The sequence below is a fragment of the Electrona antarctica genome, assembly GCF_951216825.1.
Source record: "Electrona antarctica genome assembly, chromosome: 11".
In the NCBI taxonomy this organism is placed as follows: domain Eukaryota; kingdom Metazoa; phylum Chordata; class Actinopteri; order Myctophiformes; family Myctophidae; genus Electrona; species Electrona antarctica.
In genome coordinates, this window is record NC_136792.1 from 45,293,695 (window position 1) to 45,315,256 (window position 21,562).

Sequence of the window (21,562 nt, forward strand, 5' to 3'; positions counted from 1 at the left end):
GCCGTGCAATTATTTTGTTCCCTTCTTCCCAAACCACTTCTTGGGTTTTTCTGAAACTTGCAATTGACTCGTCGGTGTCCATATAGTCCACACACGCGGATGATGTCATGTCATCATCACCACCCCTCTTGGCGGTTTCCCAGGGTTACCGTGGGTTCCCCCCCCCCCCCCCCCCCCTCCAACACGTCTCACCCACCTCCAATTAATGTTGGCGATCCGATGGAGTAATTAGTAACCTCCGGCCCCCATGAGGGCAGAGGTCGATTGGCGGATACACGGTGTGGCCTTTTGATGCTGTAAATCCCTCCCCTTGCCAGTGGCGTAAAGTAACTAAGTACTGTAGATATTCTTAGGTACTGTAGTTCTTCTACTCCACTACATCCACATATTGTATACTTTTTTTTTGTCAAATAGGTTTTTATTGAACAGATTATAAATTATTAAACAAATATTATGATATGAAATACATTTTTCTTTTATAGAAAACAAAAAATGAAAGAACAAATACAAAGACAAAAAAGAGAAAGAAATCCCTCAACCCTCCCACCCATACTGCTCAGACACGGCATACTATAGAATAAGATGATAGACACATATTGTATACTTTTACTCCACAACATTTATTTGAAAACTTTAGTTACTAGTTACTTTGTAGATTTTGATTATTATTATTACAAAACATACTTCAGCCTTATACACATTTTGGCCATTTGAAAATAGCCAATAGAATCTACAAGCTCACAATGTGTCACGACGCGAAGATCTGCTTGAAGATCTGCTATTTTCAAAATATTCTCATACATTTGAAAATGAAATGGGACATTCTGCATATCGTGCATAATGAGTACTTTGTGTTACTTCAAGTACGGTACATTTTGACGCCAATTATTTTGTACTTTTACCCGAGGACATTTTCGGAATTTCCCGACTTTCGCTTCTAATAACAAAGTATCAATACTGCAATGTAGAAATACTCTTAAGTAAAAAGATGTGAGTACTTACCACCACTGCCTGTTACTAACGTATCCCCCCTCTCTCCCTCTCTCCTCCTCCTCCTCCCCCCTCCTCAATCTTTTCTGTCTTCTTGCTCCCTCTCCTCTCCTCTCTCTTTGCTGCAGGGTGGATAGAGTGATGATGGGATGCATGTGAACGTGGGCCAGTGGGCAGGCATGTGTGGCCTTCTCCTCCGCCTGGCCCCGCTGCTGCTGCTGCTCATCCAGCCTCCTCCCTGCCACTGCCTCCCGGAACAGGATGGACCTCACTTTGGCTTCACGCTGCCCGTCTACCGCGCCAGCGTCTACGAGAACTCGGCGGCGCGCACCTACGCCCACAGCAAGGTCAAGATGGGCGTGCCGCTGTCCGTGCGCTCCTGGGACGTCCGCTACCGGATCACGTCGGGCGACGACGAGGGCTTCTTCAAGGCCGAGGAGTACGTGCTGGGCGACTTCTGCTTCCTGCGCGTCCGCACCAAAGGCGGCAACGCGGCCATCCTGAACCGCGAGATCCAGGACAACTATGTGCTGACCGTGAAGGCCTCGGTCAAGGGCGAGGCCCTGCTGGAGACCTGGGCCAAGGTCAGCGTCCAGGTGCTGGACATGAACGACCTGCGGCCCTTGTTCTCGCCCACCACCTACTCCGTGACCATCGCGGAGAGCACGCCCCTCAGGACTAGCATAGCGCAGGTGACGGCCACGGACGCCGACATCGGCTCCAACGGTGAGTTCTACTACTTCTTCAAGGACAAGATGGAGATGTTCGCGGTGCACCCGACCAGCGGCGTGGTCTCCCTCAGCGGGAGGCTGGACGTGGACGAGCAGAGCCGCTTCGACCTGGAGATCCAGGCGGTGGACCGCGGCATGAAGCTCTACGGCAACAACGGCGTCAGCAGCACGGCCAAGCTCTTCGTCCACGTGGAGCGTCTCAACGAGCACGCGCCGGTCCTGCGCGCCGTCACGCACGTGCCCTCGTGGCTGGACAAGGACCCCGTGTACGCCGTGGTCACGGTGGGGGACCTGGACGAGGGCGCCAACGGAGAGACGGACTCTGTGACCATCGTGGCCGGAGACCCGTCGGGCCTGTTCGTCCTGGAGAGATCCGAGGAGGGAGACGAGTTTGCGATAAAGGCGTCGTCGTCGGAATCCGTGGACTGGGAGATTTACCCTCACGGCTGTAACCTCACCCTCCAGGCCAAAGACCGGGGCACCCCTCCCAAGTTCTCCGCCGTCACGGTCGTCCAGCTGACGGTGACGAAGCCGCAGGCGGTCGAGGCGCGGTTCGAGCGGGAGCTGTACGAGACGAGTCTGAGCGAGGTCTCGCCCCCGGGCACGATCGTAGCGGCCGTCAAGATCAGCCCGGAGCCCGACGACGCGGAATACGTCCTCACACCCTCCGCGGACTCCGTCTACTTCCAGATGAACACGTTGACGGGCGTGATCTCCACCGCCCGCTGGTTCACCGCCCGGGCGGCCGGCCAGGACGCCTTTAACCTGGAGGTGATGGAGGTGGACAGCGAGCTCAGGGTGAGCGTCCTGGTCGCGATCGACGACGCCAACGACAACGCGCCGACGTTCGCCCAGCCGTCCTACGAGGTCTTCGTCAACGAGAGCGTGGCGGTCGGAAGCGACGTGCTGGCGGTGTCCGCGGCGGACGCCGACCGGGGAGAGAACGGATACATCACGTACAGCGTGTCCAGCCTGCAGCCCGACCTGCCCTTTCAGATCAATCAGTTCACGGGCGTCGTCAGCACCGCCAAAGAGCTGGACTTCGAGTCCTCGTCGGAGAGCTACGCGTTCGTGGTGCGGGCGTCCGACTGGGGTTCCCCTTACCGGAGGGAGAGCGAGGTCAACGTGACGGTCCACCTGGAGAACGTGAACGACAACAAGCCCCTGTTTGAGAAGGTGGCGTGCCAAGGCGTGGTCTCCAGGGACTTCCCCGTCGACGACGTCGTCACCACCATGTCCGCCATCGACATAGACGAGATGGAGCTCGTGAAGTACAAGATCCTCTCGGGGAACGACGGGGGTTTCTTTGAGCTCAACCCCGATTCGGGGGTGCTCACGTTGAAGCAGTCCCTGGCCACCGCCAGTCCAAAGAATGGAGTTTTCAGTCTGAAAATAACTGCCACGGACGGGGAGAACTTCTCCGATCCGATGTTTGTGAACATCTCCGTAGTGCATGGGAAATCTCCCCCCAAAAGTTTCAATTGCAGGGAGACCAGGGTAGCTCAAAAGTTAGCCGAAAAGTTACTCAAGAAGTCCAAAGCTAGCACTAAGCCCAAAATTGAGGAAGGCTTCATCGACCTCTTCTCTGTCAATCGACAAACCCCTCAGTTTGACAAAGCATTCCCGACAGATATTGCAGTGCGTGAGGACTTAAAAGTCGGGTCCAGCGTCTTCAAGGTCAATGCCTTTGACGGTGACACGGGCTTCAATGGTCAGATTCTCTACGCTATCTCAGATGGAAACACGGACAACTGCTTTAACATTAACATGGACACTGGCCTCATTAGCGTGTTTCTGCCCATGGACAGAGAAAAGAGAGACCGGTATCTCCTTAACCTAACCGTCTATGACCTCGGCCTCCCACAGAAAACCTCCTGGCGTCTGCTCACCATCTACATAGACGACGCCAACGACAACGCACCACAGTTCTTACAAGACGGCGGCTACAGGGCGGTTATCCCCGAGAACACCGCCATAGGGACGGACGTCATCCAAGTGGAGGCCACCGACAAAGACCTGGGGCTCAACGGGGAGATCGTCTACTCCGTCCTGACCAGCACCACCCAGTTCGGCATCAACGGCACCAACGGGATCGTGTACGTCGCCGGGCAGCTGGACAGGGAGTCCTCGCCGGCGTTCGAACTCAAGATCGAGGCTCGCGACAGGGCGGAGAGAGGGAGCCAGAGGTTCTCCGTGGCCTCGCTGCGGATCGCGCTGGAGGACGTCAACGACTGCCCGCCGGCGTTCATCCCCGCCGTCTATGCCGCCCGGGCGCTGGAAGACCTCCCGGTCGGGACGGTGGTGGCCTGGCTGGAGACCCAGGACCCCGACCTGGGCCCGGGAGGCCAGGTGCGCTACTCCCTGGGCAACGACTACAACGGCCACTTCGAGGTGGACAAGGCGAGCGGCGCCATACGGCTGATGCGGGAGCTGGACTACGAGACGCAGCAGGCGTACAACCTCACGGTGAGGGCCAAGGACAAGGGCCGGCCCGTGTCCCTCCTGGCGGTCACCTCCGTGGAGCTGGAGGTGGTGGACGTGAACGAGAACCTCTACGCCCCCTACTTCTCCCACTTCGCCATGACGGGCTCGGTGAAGGAGAACGCGCGCGTCGGGACGACCGTGCTCCGCGTCAACGCCCTGGACGACGACGACGGCCGAGACGGGGAGATCCAGTACTCCATCCGCGACGGCAGTGGCCTGGGCCGGTTCTCCATCGACGAAGAGACCGGTAAGCACCCATTTCCTCCTATTTTGAGCTGTGCTAGCCGCGCCCCAAGAACAGCTGTTTGTGTCTGTCTGTCTGTCTGTCTGTTTGAGCACGACCTATTGACCCCTACAGATGCACACTGAGCAGTCGGCTAATTGGGTCAAACATACACTCACAGCCCGCGCACACACACACACACACACACACACACACACACACACACACACACACACACACACACACACACACACACACACACACACACACACACACACACACACACACACACACACACACAGGCCAGGAAGGGAGGTGTCATTACAACCCTCGTGCCCTTGCATGACCGTGCATAGCAACCGGAGTGGTTCCAAAAATGAAACACAGCAAGGCAATGTTATAGCGATATCAAACGCCTTAAGACGAGCCTGCTCGTCATCTGTACCCAGCGTCATTAATTTATAGGACAGGTATACTCGTCATACGGATCCAACAATGTTAATGTAAATCGCTCTGGATTAAGAGCATCTGCTAAATGCCTAAATTGTAAATTGTAACGTGTTAATGGTGCCGGGGCCTTGTAAGTCATGTCTCGACTGCATGGGAGAGAAAGCGAGAGAGAGCCGTGCTCCACAGGGCCTGTCCGTGCCCAGCTGACAAAGAGCGTAATTGTGGAGCAGGCTGCTGTGTTTTCGGGGCTAGGGTGTTCTTAAGAAGGTTTAGAGAGGCATGGTTTATAAGCTTAGCTCCAGTCTGGAAGAGTGCCTCGCTTGCCAGATTGAATTATGCTGCCGATCACTTTATTTACTAGGCAGTTTGTTGTCATGCCACTTCTGCCTGGTATATTATGGCACACACCTTGGCTGCCTCTCTCTCCTCTTTTCGCCCCCCTACCTCCTTCCCTGTGGGTCCGTACCGTACGCCACGGCAGTGAGCTTGAATGTTTTGACAAGGGCCTTTTGTGGCATGCAGTGCTTCAAGGTATTCTTGGATTTGTCTGATTTCTATTTATTTAACCCATTCTGACCTGAGATCAGATTCAAAAAATGTCTTCTACATCCTGACAGTTTTCTGAAAAAGCTATGTTTCTATGTCAGTCGTTCTTAGATTTTTCAAAAATAGCAGACCTACAAGCTCGTAGCGCGCCGCTCGTAGCGCGCCACTCGGTGGCGCGCTATGAGCTTGTAGATCTGCTATTTTTCAATAGCTAAAGTATAACATAATGCTTAAAACACCAACAGGGGTTCCCGCCAAAATGGGTTAAAGGGCTCAGGCTGTGAGGTCCAGTCAATACAGCCATGCAGGGATTTTTAAGGGAGAGATGGACGGGCCCTGCTTAATTTTCTGTTTAAGAACGAGAGAAACAGAATGCTATTCCAGAAGAAGACTATTTTGACCCCCCCACCCCGTGGCATTTTTGGGTAATCTACACCATGCCACTTAGGGCCTAACCATTTTTAACCTCCCATTTTCTCAAAAAAATGTTTGGGGGAATTATGGGATTCCATGCAGGTTAAAGTGGTTAAATAAATAAATAATAAATGAATACATTCCTTAAGAGATAGATTATTGAGATTTGTACGATCCGCTTGGAATGGGGTGGTGGGGAGTTCAGGGTTTTCGAGGACGGCAAAGGACAGAGCCCACTTGAAGGGGACTTCTGGACAAGCCCTCATCTCTGACGGGGATTGTAAATTATCTTGACACTTTCCAATTGCCTTCAGATCCCCCATGAACGCACGCACGCACGCACGCACGCACGCACACACGCATGCGGGCACACACAAACATGCAGCAGAGCATGTTCTCCACAGGACATATTCCTCCTCCACGTCTAACTAAGTTTAAACTACATTTAAAGGACCACTTCACCACTTTTCAACCTATCTTCATATAATATCACTAATATCACTAATAATCATGATAAAATGGCCCGATTTTTTTCTACTCAGTCTGTGTCTCATAGGAGGGCTGTGGGTAGTTTAGAAACCGTCCTCCAGTGACATCATCATTAGGCAGATTTTTTACAAAAATGTTTAGATTTGTATTATCGTGAGAACGATGGCTTCCATTTTCGCATTGGAACTTTTCAGGATTCGAAAAAGCCTGCAGTTTCTATTAGTTTGTATTCCCCATCGATGATGTCACTGGAGGACGGTTTCTGAACTGCCCACAGCCCTCCTATGAGACACAGACAAAAAAAAAATGATTTCTCATGATTATTAGTGAGGACCTATTATATGAAGAAGTGGTGAAGTGGTCCTTTAAATGGATACTATAGATAGATTTTAGCAGTGTCCATGATGTCACAGACACTGGGCTCACTTCCATCTTGGACTACAGTTCCCATAATGCTTTGGTGCACTGCTCCTCCTTGTGGATATAGGGGGAGGGCTGTCTTACTGAGACAACATGTAGTCCAGGTAGGAAGTGAGCCCGGTGTCTGTGACATAATGGACACTGCTAAAATCGAGAATATGTAAAACCACATACTGTATTACACGCATAAAGACCCCAGGAAAGTGTTCTAAATCTTCTAAACGTCATTAACATACATCTTTTTGCAAAAAGGGTGAAGTGTCACTATGTACTGTACTTAAAGAACCGGTGCTCTTGACTTATCACTAGTTGTGTCAAAAGGAATTTGTGTTAAGCTGATAATAAATGCCACAGTGAGCACCGGAATCCTTTTTTACCATTTGAATTGAAAGCATTAGGCTACGACTTCGATTTAACCAGTTTTGACCTGAGATCAGATTCTAAAAATGTCTTCTACATCCTGACAGTTTTCTGAAAAAGCTATGTTTCTGTGTCAGTCGTTCTTCGATTTTACAAAAAAGCAGACCTACAAGGTCGTAGCGCGCCACTCGGTGGCGCGCTATGAGCTTGTAGATCTGCTATTTTCCAATAGCTAAAGCATAACATAATGCTAACACCAAAAGGGGTTCCCGCCCAAAATGGGTTAAGTGTACAGTACACTGATGATGGTGATGATGATGATGATGATGATGGCCACAGGCTGAAACATTTGAATTCTAGATACAGGCTCTGCAACTCGAAAGTGATTTAAATTCCTTTTGGCTTCCTTTAGTCATCCTGTGAGTGTGAAACTTTAAATTGTTTGCACTCTTCAAAGTGCCCTAACTTCCTAAGACTGATTCTCGTGAAAGTGTTTGAAATGAGCTTTTTTTTTAACAGGGTGCAGAGAGGGGGAAGCTGACATTTTTTACTGCAGGGTGCTTTGCTACCAAAATTGACAAACTGACACTCACTCTCTCAACTATTCTAATCGCGTATACACAGTCTGTATACTGTTCTCTACAAGCGGAACTGTACAGGGGGAAGGCACAAGTACTGAGTACTGTAACTCACCTATAACACATTCCAGGGTTCTTGCTACCAAAATTGACAAACTGACACTCACTCTCTCAACTATTCTAATCGCGTATACACAGTCTGTTATACTGTTCTCTACAAAACGGAACTGTACGGGGAAGGCACAAAAGAGTACTGTAAGTAACTCACCTATAACACATTCCGGTGAAAAACAAGTCCTATAATTGAATTATGTCTACCCAATTAAATGAATAAATACTAGGAAATTGCTTGTTTATTGATATTGAGGGGGCGGGGGGGATACCGTGCTCATGGGCCCGTTTTTTTTTTTTTTCAAGGCTATTATTTTCTCTTAACCCATTTTGGGCGTGAACCCCTTTTGGTGTTTTAAACATTATGTTATAATTTAGCTATTGAAAAATAGCAGATCCACAAGCTCATAGCGCGCCACTCGACTTGTAGGTCTGCTATTTTTGAAAAAACGTAAAAATGTGCCTCAAATCTTTCCGAAAATTGTCATGATTTAGAAAACTTTTTTTTTTTTAAATTTCGACGTCAGGCCTGAATGGCTTAAAGTGTTCACGGGGAAAGGAGGTCAGTTTTCATTTCTGGCGGACAGCTGAACATTGCATTAAAAAACATTTGATCTGCAGCTATAACCTCTCAAATGCCATTTCCGACTCCACGCCCCAGGCTGTTATCAATTTCAAAGAGTGGAATTGTATTGTGTTCATTCTCTCTCTCTCTCTCTCTCTCTCTCTCTCTCTCTCTCTCTCTCTCTCTCTCTCTCTCTCTCTCTCTCTCTCTCTTTGTGTTGCGGTTGTGTGTGAAGTGGAGATGATCCGGCCTAAGCCCCGAGCTTTTTTCATTTCATTTACACAGCTGTTGGGGTGTAATTTTGTGCAATTCGGCTCGGCCAGTCAGTGTAGCACGTTGTGACTTTTGGGCCCGATTAAAAAAAGAAACCCCACCAATGGCCAGCAGAACCCAGACGACATCAGTGAGAAATCTTTTGTTTAGTGTCTGGCGTGAAAAGAAAGCCATTGATCGTGGGTTAGAGGTGATCGGGGGGTCGTTACAGCTGTCAGCGGTCAAGTGAAGAGTTCATCTGCTCCCTCTCTATAATAGAGCTGTGTTTTTTTTTATTGTCTCCACCAGGCCGAAGGCATGGCGAGAGAGTAGGTTTTCCTGCAGCGAGCATGGAATCTCCTTCGCAAACGATTGAGTAAATGGTACTACTAGTAGTAGGGGATAAAGGGCAGTTTTAGACAGCCGTCTGAACCCATTTTGACCTGAGATCAGATTCTAAAAATGTCTTCTACATCCTGACACTTTTCTGAAAAAGCTATGTTTCTATGTCAGTCGTTCTTTGATTTTTCAAAAATAGCAGACCTACAAGCTCATAGAGCGCCACTCGGTGGCGCGCTATGAGCTTGTAGATCTGCTATTTTTCATTAGCTAAAGCATAACATAATGCTAACACCAAAATGGGAACATGAGCCACGAGAGACACCACAGAGCACGCTAAAGCGCGCGAGTTGCCTTGTCGAACGTTACGAAATTCGCTTGAGCCGACTCGAATAGCAAATCCTCGTCCCCCCAGTGTCCCACAAGTAGGGAAGGTCCCGAGGGGGGGCGTGCAGTCGGACCATTTACTCAAACGCGAAGGAGATTCCCGGGTCACGGTTTTGCACCCTGTGTGGCACTGAATTGATTGATTGATTGAAATATGTATTAACAGTTTGCAGAATTACAGTACATTTCAAGCACAAACTCAATACAAAGTGGACGACCCAATTAAGCATTACACTTGTTTACAAGAGGGTCCACCATGTTCAATTCATCAAAACATTTAGAGACGTACAAATAGACACTTCTATATAGTCAAAGAACAGAACAGGAATTCATCATAAAGGAGGTAAAAAGGGAAAAGAAACATATACAGTGAGGGGAAAAAAGGGGGGGGGGGGCGGTGGGGGGGGATTCAGATTTTACGGGGGCCAGTTTCGAATTGCAGCCGTCCGAAGGGGTCAGCCATCCCAAATATGGTCCTTGGATCCTGGATCCATACCGTCCTCTCTCACAGAATGGCTGCTCTTAGAAAGGCACTGTGTGCTTAATTTCCTTGTGCCGTGCCAAACCTTGTTTGAAACACACCGTGTTGGAACCCTTTTGAAAACAAATCTGTGGCAATCTAATCCCAATAAGACCAGTGCCACGCAGCAACACCATTACCGACTCAAACACACACATTCGGACCACGATGTCGCCCTCTCTAACCTGCCCTGCTTGTCCCTGTTGATGAGCAGGGCCAGGGAGGGGAGAATTTATGGCCCTTGTTAGCAAAGTGTTGGCAACCCTCATAAATCAACCCGGAGCCGCCCGGGAAACACTGCAAACGCAATTACAACTTAAAGAGCGTGGTACTGGCCCACACCTTTAGTATACTATACACACACTCAATCTCTCTCTTACTTTCTCAAACACACTCACATGCACATACGTGACTCTTTTTGTTACAGAGACAGTCATGGCGGCAAGACTAACTAGAGGAGAAGAACCGTTTTTTTTGTTTATTTTCCTCCAAAACGAGTTAATAGCACAGGCAGACTCTTCACATGCTAGAGCGTGTCTGAATGAAATTAACGTCAGAGCTGAAATCGACATGTACATTTGAAATAAATGCTTAAACATGTAGCTATAGGTGTAATGTTAGCGACCACAGCAGTGAACCTTTCAAGCCTGTTTTCTCACTAATATGTCAATTTGAAGCTACGATTCCCTGCTTTCATATGACACGTGCGTGCGTGCGTGCGTGCGTGCGTGCGTGCGTGCGTGCGTGCGTGCGTGCGTGCGTCTCTTGTTGATGTGTGTGTAACTGAGTGGGTCATAAGACTCTCTGTGAATACAAAAATATTTCAGCAATACAAATGCAATGCATGTATGCAGGGCATCACCCAAAGTATGCAAACTTTGAGTGTGCATATCCCCGGACGGGTATGGAGTAGCACAGTACATACGTGTATATAATTATAAAGACTACAACTGCTCACATCATGCCTTTACACCTTTTAAAGGCATTATTTTGACCCACTCTCTGAACCATATCGCACGCACGCACGCACGCACGCACGCACGCACGCACGCACGCACGCACGCACGCACGCAACGCACAAAACCCAAGGCCAGCTTGCCATCTACATAATTATTTTAATGCAGCCACTAAATATTCATTAATGTCCAGCAGCTCCTGATGAAATACCCTTTAAATGTTTCCACAGTGCGTGCATGTTAACACCTTGGATGTCCAAGCCGGAGTTCTCCGTCCAAGTTCAAGGTCATGGTCCATTGCCCAACACGGAGATTGATAAACAGGACGGAAAACAAAACCGTTCGCATCGCTCTAGAGCCTTGGAGCGATCGAAAATCTCCCCTGCCTGTTTAGCTGACGAAAAAGAAAATCTTAAAACGATCATAACTCCCGATCTAAATCATCCCGTCTAATTCTGAAAAAAGATCCTGTGTTAGACGGCGCTCAGCGGTCCAGTCGCTAGTCGCGATAGATTTATTATTACCTCCCGTTGTTGTCGATCGACTCTAGAGTGGTGTGGCTATTGTTAGCTGCTACACAGACATGCACACCAGCTTCCGGTGCGCCGGTAAAAGTGGTCCGTGCGCTACAAATGATGGGCACCCTGGATGAAATGGATTAAATAGTTCCGGGCTTCTAAGGTGTTAATTGCACGTTGCTAAGGACAGACATTCTGCTCCGACTCAAACACGGAGACAACAGGTTGTTTGGTTTAGAACAAGACTCATCGTTGTCTCTTTTAGGTCGTAGTGACATTGTCACATTTTTTTTGGCTCTGGTTTGGACCAGAGGTTCCCAAACACTGGTACTAGTACCACTGGTGGTACACAGAGGAGTCGCCCCGAAAAAGGAGAAAAAAGACAAAAGTGGAATGAATTACTTTACAGCAGGGTTCCCCAATAGGCGGCCCGCGGGTCATTTGCGGCCCGCGGAGCGCGCCCTTGTGGCCCCTAAAAAAAAATTGAGGGGGTCCCAGATATAAATGGCATTAAATGGGGGTCAGTAGCCTATGCATGTCAAACTAGGCATCCTTTTCAAATGGATTTTCAGGGCAAGACCCCGACCTTGTGCGTGCAGACTCTGCCCCCAGCCTGGTACCCTAGTCAAAATATGGCCCTTGAGGAAAATTAATTGGGGAACCCTGCTTTACAGGTAGTTCTTCTGACCAAGCAATCGGTTGAAATAGGCTATCCAGCCATGCTGAAATGAGTTCATGACAGCACACCAAGCTGGTAATAATAGAAGATTTGAGAACGGATTAAAATCACATTAGAAATACCATCAGTTGTGCTAATTAGTGATTAGACTAGAGTTTTGTCTGAGCGGCAGCGTCATTGGCATATAATGGACCTAAAAGGGCAGATACACGCTCCTGTATTTTAGCTAAATGAACAAATAAATAAATTATCAATGTTATTTATCATGGTGGTACATGGAGAGCCAAATATTTTCTTAAGTGGTTTTACTTCAGTATAAAAGGTTGGGAACCAATGGTTTGGAGGACAGGCGTTGGCTGATCCTCTCTCTCTCTCTCTCTCCATGTGAGAAAAGGCTCCACTTTGTGTGCATGCGTCCACTTCCCAGCATCTTCTGCTGTGTTTTATGGCGGAGTGTAGGCGTATATAGTTAGATCTTTGCCTCAGACTAATCTAATGATCCGAGCCATGGAAATGACTACTCTCTCCCTATGCTCTGCCTGATGTGGGCCGGTGGCCTGATTTCTGTGAGCGGGAGGAAACCGTCACCTCCTGAAGTGTCCTTGAGCAAGACTCTGAAGCCCTAATTGCTCCCGGTGTGCCGGGTTGGGGCCTTGCATGGTTTCCTCTGGCATCGGTGTGTGAATGTATGTATGAATGTGTGTGTGAATGTGTGTGTGTGAATGGGTGTGTGAATGGGTGAATGTAATGCACAATCTCTGTAAAGCGCCTTTGAATAAAGGCCTTTAGGTTCTTAGTTTTAGTTGATTTGACCCCCCAATCCAACCCATTGATGTGCCAAGCAGGGAGGCATTGGGTCCCATTTTTACAGTCTTTGGTTTGACCTCCCAGTTTCAGGTTTGCGATTACCTTGCCTATTGTAAATCACTCTGAATAAGTCTGAATGCCTACATTGTAAGTTGCACGATGTGTACACAATACACACACACATACAGGACTGTTTGCACACCTGAGTAGCACACATCCTGCAGGAAGCCCTTGACACATCAATCTCAGTGTCACTTATCCTTGGGAACGGTTGTGATCCGTTGAGAGAGTGAGAGAAAGGACGGGGAGGAGGAATTCATGGCTCCTCGTTCAGCCGTGATTAATTTTTAACAGCCTGGAGTTCCCCCTCATCGTTGCTTTGCCCCAAGAAAACCAGCTCTTGTGCGTGTGTGTGTGTGTGTGTGCGTGTGTGTGGGGCCGATTACACACCAAGGCCAATAGACACTTGAGGACCCGCACGCACATTAATTGACACTCTATCACTTCCACACACACTCAGGTGGCTGGTTGGCACACTTCTCAGATGAGGGTCTTCTCGGTCAGCGGCCCATTTCATTTTCAGGTCACTAAAGCAAGTCTCTTGAAGCTTGCTGTATTTGGTCTCCTTTTTTCCGTTAATGGTCCTACACCATGAATTTCAACTTTTCTTTTTTGCGGTGTTGTTTTTGGGCTCCCCTATGGGTCTTCTATCTCCACAAATACCCAATTTTGGCTTCCTGAATCCTAATCATATATGTTTTTTTTTAATGGAAATTGGTCTCAGAACAGGCCAACTGATTTGGTGGTACCAGTGATGTCATATGTGTATCGCCCTACTTGGTATATTCCCTCCCCCTCTGGCCTCTTAAGTTCCAAATGTGCATTTCCTCTTTGTTTACAATGTCCACCATTGTTGATTTTCCGCTCGTGGGACTAAATGTAAATAGCAACACCAGCCACATCAGGACAATGACGGTACTGCAGCTGAAACTGCTTCAGAAGCTAGACAGAAATCCCTCGCGTTCATATTTTGAACGAGAGGCATGTCGAAGTCAGAAATGAAGAGCTTAGTATTTCCATCTGGTCAAAACCACGGAGAGCTCCTTAGATTAGGAGATACGAGGCATTCTTTCTGATCCGTAAACAGGGAAGTGAATGGCAGCGCGCATGCGCCAAAAGCAAGGAGTACATTGCAGAAGGATAGGCCAACACCCCCCAAAAAAAGAAAAAAAATCTGAATATATTTTCCCCGTTTGATATCAATGAAAAAGCGCTAGGATGTGTACACATGTCGTCTGAATCAGTCGGTTGGATTAGTTATGACGTTCCCACACGTCGTACGGTCTGAATGTGTTACCCATTCTGGGCGGGAACCCCTTTCGGTGTTAGCATTATGTTATGCTTTAGCTATTGAAAAATAGCAGATCTACAAGCTCATAGCGCGCCACCGAGTGGCGCGCTACGAGCTTGTAGGTCTGCTATTTTTGAAAAATCGAAGAAGGACTGACATAGAAACATAGCTTTTTCAGAAAACTGTCAGGATGTAGAAGACATTTTTTGAATCTGATCTCAGGTCAAAATGTGTTAAAAGAATCCTATCTCCTCTCATTAACTCATAGGGTAAAAAAAGAAGACCCAAATGGACCTGTCCTGTGCTTTACAAAGTGGCCGGTGACCCACCAGGCCACAATATAAATTACCCCATCCTAATCCGGTATGGAAGCCACACTATTCTCCCTGGGCCATGAATGGAGAACTTTTAATCGCTGGCACGCTTGAGTCACTGGCGTGGCTCAGAGAGGCAGAGTTATTTTATTACAGTAATTAGCGTATTAATGGCTACATTTATTAAACTTGCAGTGCTTAAGTGAGGGAGTGGTGGCTGCCTTGTTGAGTCATTTTTACTTGTCAGCTGTTGTTATGGATGGATGAGGACACCTTCATCTTTGTGTGTGTGTGTGTGTGTGTGTGTGTGTGTGTGCGTGCGTGTGCGCGTGCGTGCGTGCGTGATGTGCGCACGATTCGCATGTTTAATGCAGATTTTACAGAAAAATGGTAGGAAGTCCACACACTGTTCTTAAAGGACCACTTCACCCCTTTTGCAACCATATCTTATTTTAATGATGTTTGGGAGACAAGACACACTTTCCTGGGGTTTTTACGTGGGTAATATGTGTTTTTAGATATTTTAGTATTTCAAAGTGTCCATGGGCTCCATGATGTCATGGACACTGGGCTCACTTCCTTCCTGGACTACAATTCCCATAATGCTTTGGTCCACTGCTCCTCCTTGTGGATAGGGGGAGGGCTGTCTTACTGAGACAACATGTAGTCCAGGAAATAGGTGAGCCCAGTGTCCATGACATCATGGAGCCCATGGACACTTCCATGGAAATATCTAAAAACACATGTTACCCACATAAAAACCCCAGGAAAGTGTTTCTTGTCTCCCAAACATCATTAAAATAAGATCTGGTTGCAAAAGGGGTGAAGTGGCCCTTTAAGCTCCCAGTAGTTTATTAGGAATCAATGGTCAGGTTTCATTTTACGCTCTCAAGAGTTAAAGTTCTATAAGGGTCCAGTTGGTTACAAACTCTCCATCGTTTAGCTGGGGACCACCTAACCCCCTCAAGGACCACTGGTGGTCCCCTCAAGGACCACTGGTGGTCCCCGGACCACTGGTTGAGAACCACTGTGCTAGACTGATGATCAGCGCCACATTTCACAATACGTTTCTATTCTATTATGCTTTATACTTTCAAAACACATATATATATATATTTAACTTTAATTTTAGAATGGAAGTCAAGAGGGGCTCGGGTCGGGCTGAAAATGACAAAATTGGTCCTAGTACAGACTGGCCACGTGAAGTCTGAGAACCACATATCTATTCTAATAGCATAGATAGGCCTCTATCTATGGACGACTGAACTATTTGTTCCCCGAGCAGAAAAACCAATAAGGTCTCTCTCTCTCTCACCATAACAACCTGACCTCATCATCATGGTGGTCGTCCTCTTCATGTCCTCCGGCTCCTCGCTCTTTTTTCTCGGCACAGCTCAGGTGGCAGAACCAAATCAGCGGAAGGTCAGAGACAAGGGGAACGACAGTGAAACGGAGGGGGAAAAAAACGGACAGATTGGGAGCGCGGCGTCCTCCTAGAGACCTTAGACAGATGATTTACCACTGCACAGCTGCACTACTGGATACCACCAGGCTGTTTCTTCCTTTTAGTGTGTGTGTGTGTGTGTGTGTGTGTGTGTGTGTGTGTGTGTGTGTGTGTGTGTGTGTGTGTCTCTGGGTGTGTATGCACATGCACGTGTTTTGAGGAACATCCTGACAGTCTAGACCAGGCATGCTGGTGAATAATCAGCGGATGTTCAACTGTCGGATAATCATCATTCAAGGCGGTATATCAGGTGTTCATTTTGATTGAACGCGCCGCGTGCTTCGAGGCTATACCGTCGTGCTCCGACGTGTCCGTCAAGGTCGATCCTGTGTTTACATTTGGATTACGTTGGATAATCTGGGGGGAGAGGGCACCCATGTGCATCTCTCTCTTTAGATTACTCATTAACGCGGGTTGATATGGAAAAGCACCGTAACTTAAAATGCACGCCTCCTAATCTAGGTTATTTATACAACCACACGATAGGCACAAAGCATTATAATAGCTCTAATGTCTGACTGAGGTTATAGGGCTTTGGACGCTGGGCAGCTGCATGGCCTGATTAACCCATTTAGAACTGGGAACGATTCTACAAATGTCTTCTAAATCCTGACAAATGTCTTCTAAATCCTTGAAAAAAAAACATGTTTCTATGTCAGTCGTTCTCGGACCCCCAAAATATAATATATGTAATTGGCCGCCGACCCCCCATCTGAAAATATGTTGTTCCAGGGACCTCCCTCTTCCTATCCTCTTTTAAAGTGAGGTGGTTTGGAGTGCTTGTGGCTGATGGGAGTGTTTTCGGGAGAACAGAACAGGGCTGGGCTGCTGGCTGTGTTACCTTGGCCTCAGCGCGCGTACACACACACACACACACACACACACACACACACACACACACACACACACACACACACTGCACACACACACACACACACACACACACACACTGCACACGCAGCTGAATGGAGTCTACATTTCCTGCACCATGGAGAAAAATAACATTTGTAATGATAGCCTGTAGTTGCTCTTGCTGCAGGGCCGGCTGATGCACACACACACACACACACACACACACACACACACACACACACGCACACGCACACGCACACGCACACGCACACGCACCCACACGCGCACACGCACACGCACACACACACGCACGCACGCGCACGCACACACACACAAAGTATACTGTATAATTCAGTAAAAGGGCAGCGGCATGGAAAGCAATTAAGGATTAGACCTGTGTGACTAGTCTTTACACCCAGTGCTCATCAGCACGCACACACACACACACACACACACACACACACACACACACACACGCTCATGAATGGGGTGTTGATGTTCTGACTTCCGTGTCCCACAACATTTTGCCCTGACTTCACCCACTGGAACATAATCCTATTTAGCCAGACAAACAGACTGGAGCGGCGTGTGAGCATGTGCGCGCTCACGCACACACACTTGCACGCACGCACGCACGCACGCACGCACGCACGCACGCACGCACGCACGCACGCACGCACGCACACACACACACTGGTGGAAAAAAGTACTTGATTGTTTTACTTAAGCAAAAGTATCAATACTGCAATATAGAAATACTTTGTTACAAGTAATAGTCAGGCATTCAGAATGTACTTGAGTAAAAATACAAAAGTATAGGCATCAAAATGCCATTGTGAGCTTGTAGATCGGCTATTTTCAAAGGGCCGTAATGTGTATAGGGCTGAAGTCTTTAATGTATGCATGTTTTGTAATAATAATCAAAGTAACTATAGTAACTAAAGTTTTCAAATAAACGAATTGGAGTAAAAGTACAATATTTGTCTCTGAGATGTAGTGGAGTAGAAGTAAAGGTATTGGACATACGCACACACACGCTGTAGATACCAGGGTCACATTCTCATGTAAAATACGCACGCACGCACGCACGCACGCACGCACGCACGCACGCACGCACGCACGCACGCTCGCGCACACACACACATGCGCACACACTCTCTCTCTCTCTCTCTCTCCTCTCTCTCTCTCTCTCTCTCTCGCTCTCTCTCTCTCTGGGGGTTCCAGACGGTGCCAACAGTTGGTTGTCCGGTGCAGCCCTGCAGGTACAATGTCATCACATCTCTGACGTCAATGAAATGGAGAAGACGGCGTATTTGTTCTGGCTGAGCTATTTATAGTCACACACACACACACACACACACACACACACACACACACACACACACACACTGTTAGACACCGCTGAGCAGACTTTCGTTCATGTGTGTATTTGTGCAGTCAGTCAGTCTTCAGTTACATCCTTTTTTACATTTCAAGCAGTTGTTATTTTACATGAGAACGTGACCCTGGTATCTATCAGGCCCACTGTACTTACTGTACGTTTATATATATATATATATATATATATATATATATATATATATTTTTTTTCTTTTTCAGTAGGCTACGTGGAAAAATGTAGAAGCTATAAAACAATAATGTGTCGGATATACCTGTACAAAAATAGCACTTTTTCTTCCAACTCTCCAACCCTGGATGAAACCCAATAAGCTTGCGTCACAGAGAACAATAGGTGACACCTATAGCTTAGCCAGTGCTTACATTAGCCTTATAGGTTGGCAATACAAACGGTTGTTTTTTAAAGTGATGGGTGCTTTAACACAAAGTCAGGCTTTTGAAAGGCTGATTTATTTATTTCATGTCATCATGATCTAGCTAGGCTTATACTGTATGTTTACTGTATGCATTTTTGTCTCCACCAGGCCGAAGGCATGGGGAGAGAGTATGTTTTGCACTCCGTCCGTGTGTGTGTGTGTGTGTGTGTGTCCGTCCTTCCTTCCTTCCGTCCGTCCGTTACCAGCTAATCTCCGGCACCGTTAACCCGGTCGATGCCAAACTTTGCACACACACTCCCTGGATGCCAACGATGAACCTCTGCCCCACATTTTCCAGAACGGCCTGTTATAGCGCCACCATGAGGCAGCTTTTCACATTTTTTACCTAAAACTGTACCGATCTGCGTGAAACGTTGCATGCACACTCCCTAGAGGCCAAGGACAAACCTTTCACCTGCATTTTCCGCATCTGCCTTTTATAGCGCCACCAGGAGGCCGACTTTTGTAAAACAAATTTTTTGATATTACTCCTCCAGATTCTGTCCAAAAATCTCACAAATCGTTACACAGTATCTCTATGGTCATGTGCTCAAGTCGGATCTGTCCGATATTTCATATTCCATCCTAATTGGCTATAATTGGCTTTCACAGTTTGCAAGATTGCCCCGTGAAATCTTTCACACATTTTCTTACTAGGCTGAGGAATATATCCCACCCTTTTCACATTGGCCTGTTATAGCGCCACCAACAGGTTGATTTTTGCAAAACACATTTTTGAAACACAATGCCTCAAATCATCCAATTGCCATACAATGCTGCATTTCCTCAACAAAATGAAGATAATTGTTGCAAAAAACTAACAAACAAAAAAACATGTTTATATTACTCCTAAACATCTCACACAGTCATATCCTCCTGGTGGAGACCTGTGCCCAGAAGGGCACTTTTTCTAGTTATATATTATTATTAATATTATTATACGTGGGGCCATGCGTGCGTGCGTGCGTGCGTGCGTGCGTGCGTGCGTGCGTGCGTGCGTGCGTGCGTGCGTGCGTGCGTGCGTGCGTGCACGCTTACGTATGTTTCTGTATTCCGGCATGTGCACGTGTACAGCACACTGTCACACTGTGTGTTAACGTGTGTGTGTCGACCCAGAGCCAGCGTTCCTCTCAGAACATATAGCAGCACACGGCTGGCTGGCTGGCCCCGTTTCCTTTCGGGAGTCGGTGCCTCAGCAGCAATCAGCAGGTCAGGGTTCGGAGGCCAACTAGAGTTGAGTGCTCTGACCTCCTCACATGTCACACGCGGCCGTGGCCAATCGGCGCGCGAGGTCGTGCCCACAAGGCCAAAAAGATGGAGGTCTGCCTTGTAATAACAGGCTTCCTCTCTGGCTGTCTATTTCTGTCGAAGAGACGGCGTCTGCGTTTCTTCCAAGGGCAGGAGGCTCTTTGAAACGCGGTAACGTCGAAAATAAAACGAGCCACTCTCTCTCTCTACCCCCCCCCCCCCCAACCCCCCCTCCCCCCGTCTTACACAACAAAGACCTGAATTGGAGATGCTTCAGAACCTGAATTGCTCAGAGTCTAAGTAACGAGGCCTTGCTGGTAAAGCGTGTATGTCTGAATAATACACAAAGAAAACCGATGCACGCTTCACAAAACATCATGGAAAACAAAGTCTTATATGCAGACGGGTGCGTAGGCAGGGATCAACGTATTTGCACAAAATGTTCACAATGACCCACACTTGCAATATGAACACTTTTATTATAATTTAAGCATCACAGACTTTCTATGCCTCGGTCTATGACCGAAACATTGCTTAAATTATAATACAAGTGTTCATATTGCAAGTGCAGATGGTGTCATTGTGTACATTCTGTGCATTTTCTGAATACCTTTTTTTAATGATATCAAACGAGATCGCTGTAATTCAACTTTTCTTTTTCACTTTTGGCCTTTCCTTCTTCAGCGATCTCCTTGTGTTTCACGCAATGCGCACTGCCGCTCACTTCCTTGTTTACGTGCCGACTAAAGTGGCTCATAACTCTAAAGCTACGGCGCTCTCCATGGTTTTGACCAAAGCGCCGATGTTCTGTGATCATTTCTGACTTCACCATGCATCTCGTTAGGAATATAAACGCTTCTAGAGATAGTTTAGATGTGACACAACGTGGCGCGAAGCTTGTAGATCTGCTATTTTCACTAGTTTGGGTCACAGGGAGACATCAAATTTCTCTTTTGGGTCACGGGCTAAAAAGTTTGGGAATCACTGACGTAGTCCCTAACACTGTACAGTGTATCCTATCCTGCACATGACATGATATTTCGGTTAATTACCCAGCCCTAGGTCATTATTATGTTCATTCAGCTTGCCTCACTGTGCTGATTCAGCACTCTGTCTAGGCTGTGTGTGACGGTTCTGAAGGCATACCGCAGGACGGGGTGATGGTGTGACATGTCACAATGGGGCAGGGGGGTCACGCACACACCCCGCGCTGGGGAGCATGTGTCACAATGGGGCAGGGGGGGGTCACGCACACACTCTGTGCTGAGGAGCGTGTGTGTCACTGTGACGATGGAGCAGCCTTAGGGGACAGGGGAGAGTACGCTGTCAGTGTACATCGCAGTAACAACTGGCGGGCACACCCTTAGCCACTATACATTTAGTCACGTTTAGACAGTATAGACACTGTTGACACAGCCCCTCCCTGGCTGTTCTGGGCCCAGAGAGTGATCTCCTTCCTTTGAATTTATGCTGGGCAAAAGTTCATGATGAGGGAAATCCTGAATGTTATTTAAACTTTTTACACTCAGAGTTAACACTTTAATTGCCCGGGGTTATTTAATCCATTACATTATAGCGCCGATTTATAAACACGGACCCCTTTTCCAGATGGACCGGATGTTGTTGTGAATGTGTGTGTGTGTAGCAGCTAACAATAGTC

At 47.7% G+C, this 21,562-nt stretch overlaps 1 protein-coding gene across 1 annotated transcript; it reads left to right on the top strand.

Annotated features, from left to right (window-relative positions):
• Positions 1 to 1,139: 1,139 nt before the first annotated feature.
• On the top strand, positions 1,140 to 19,886 carry LOC306932173 (protocadherin Fat 3-like; the record flags this gene model as incomplete). The annotated part of the gene is made up of 2 exons (XM_079513871.1): positions 1,140 to 4,452; positions 19,771 to 19,886. 2 exons carry the CDS (start codon positions 1,140 to 1,142, stop codon positions 19,884 to 19,886), a joined length of 3,429 nt encoding a protein of 1,142 aa, XP_079369997.1.
• Between the last annotated feature and the right edge of the window lie 1,676 nt (positions 19,887 to 21,562).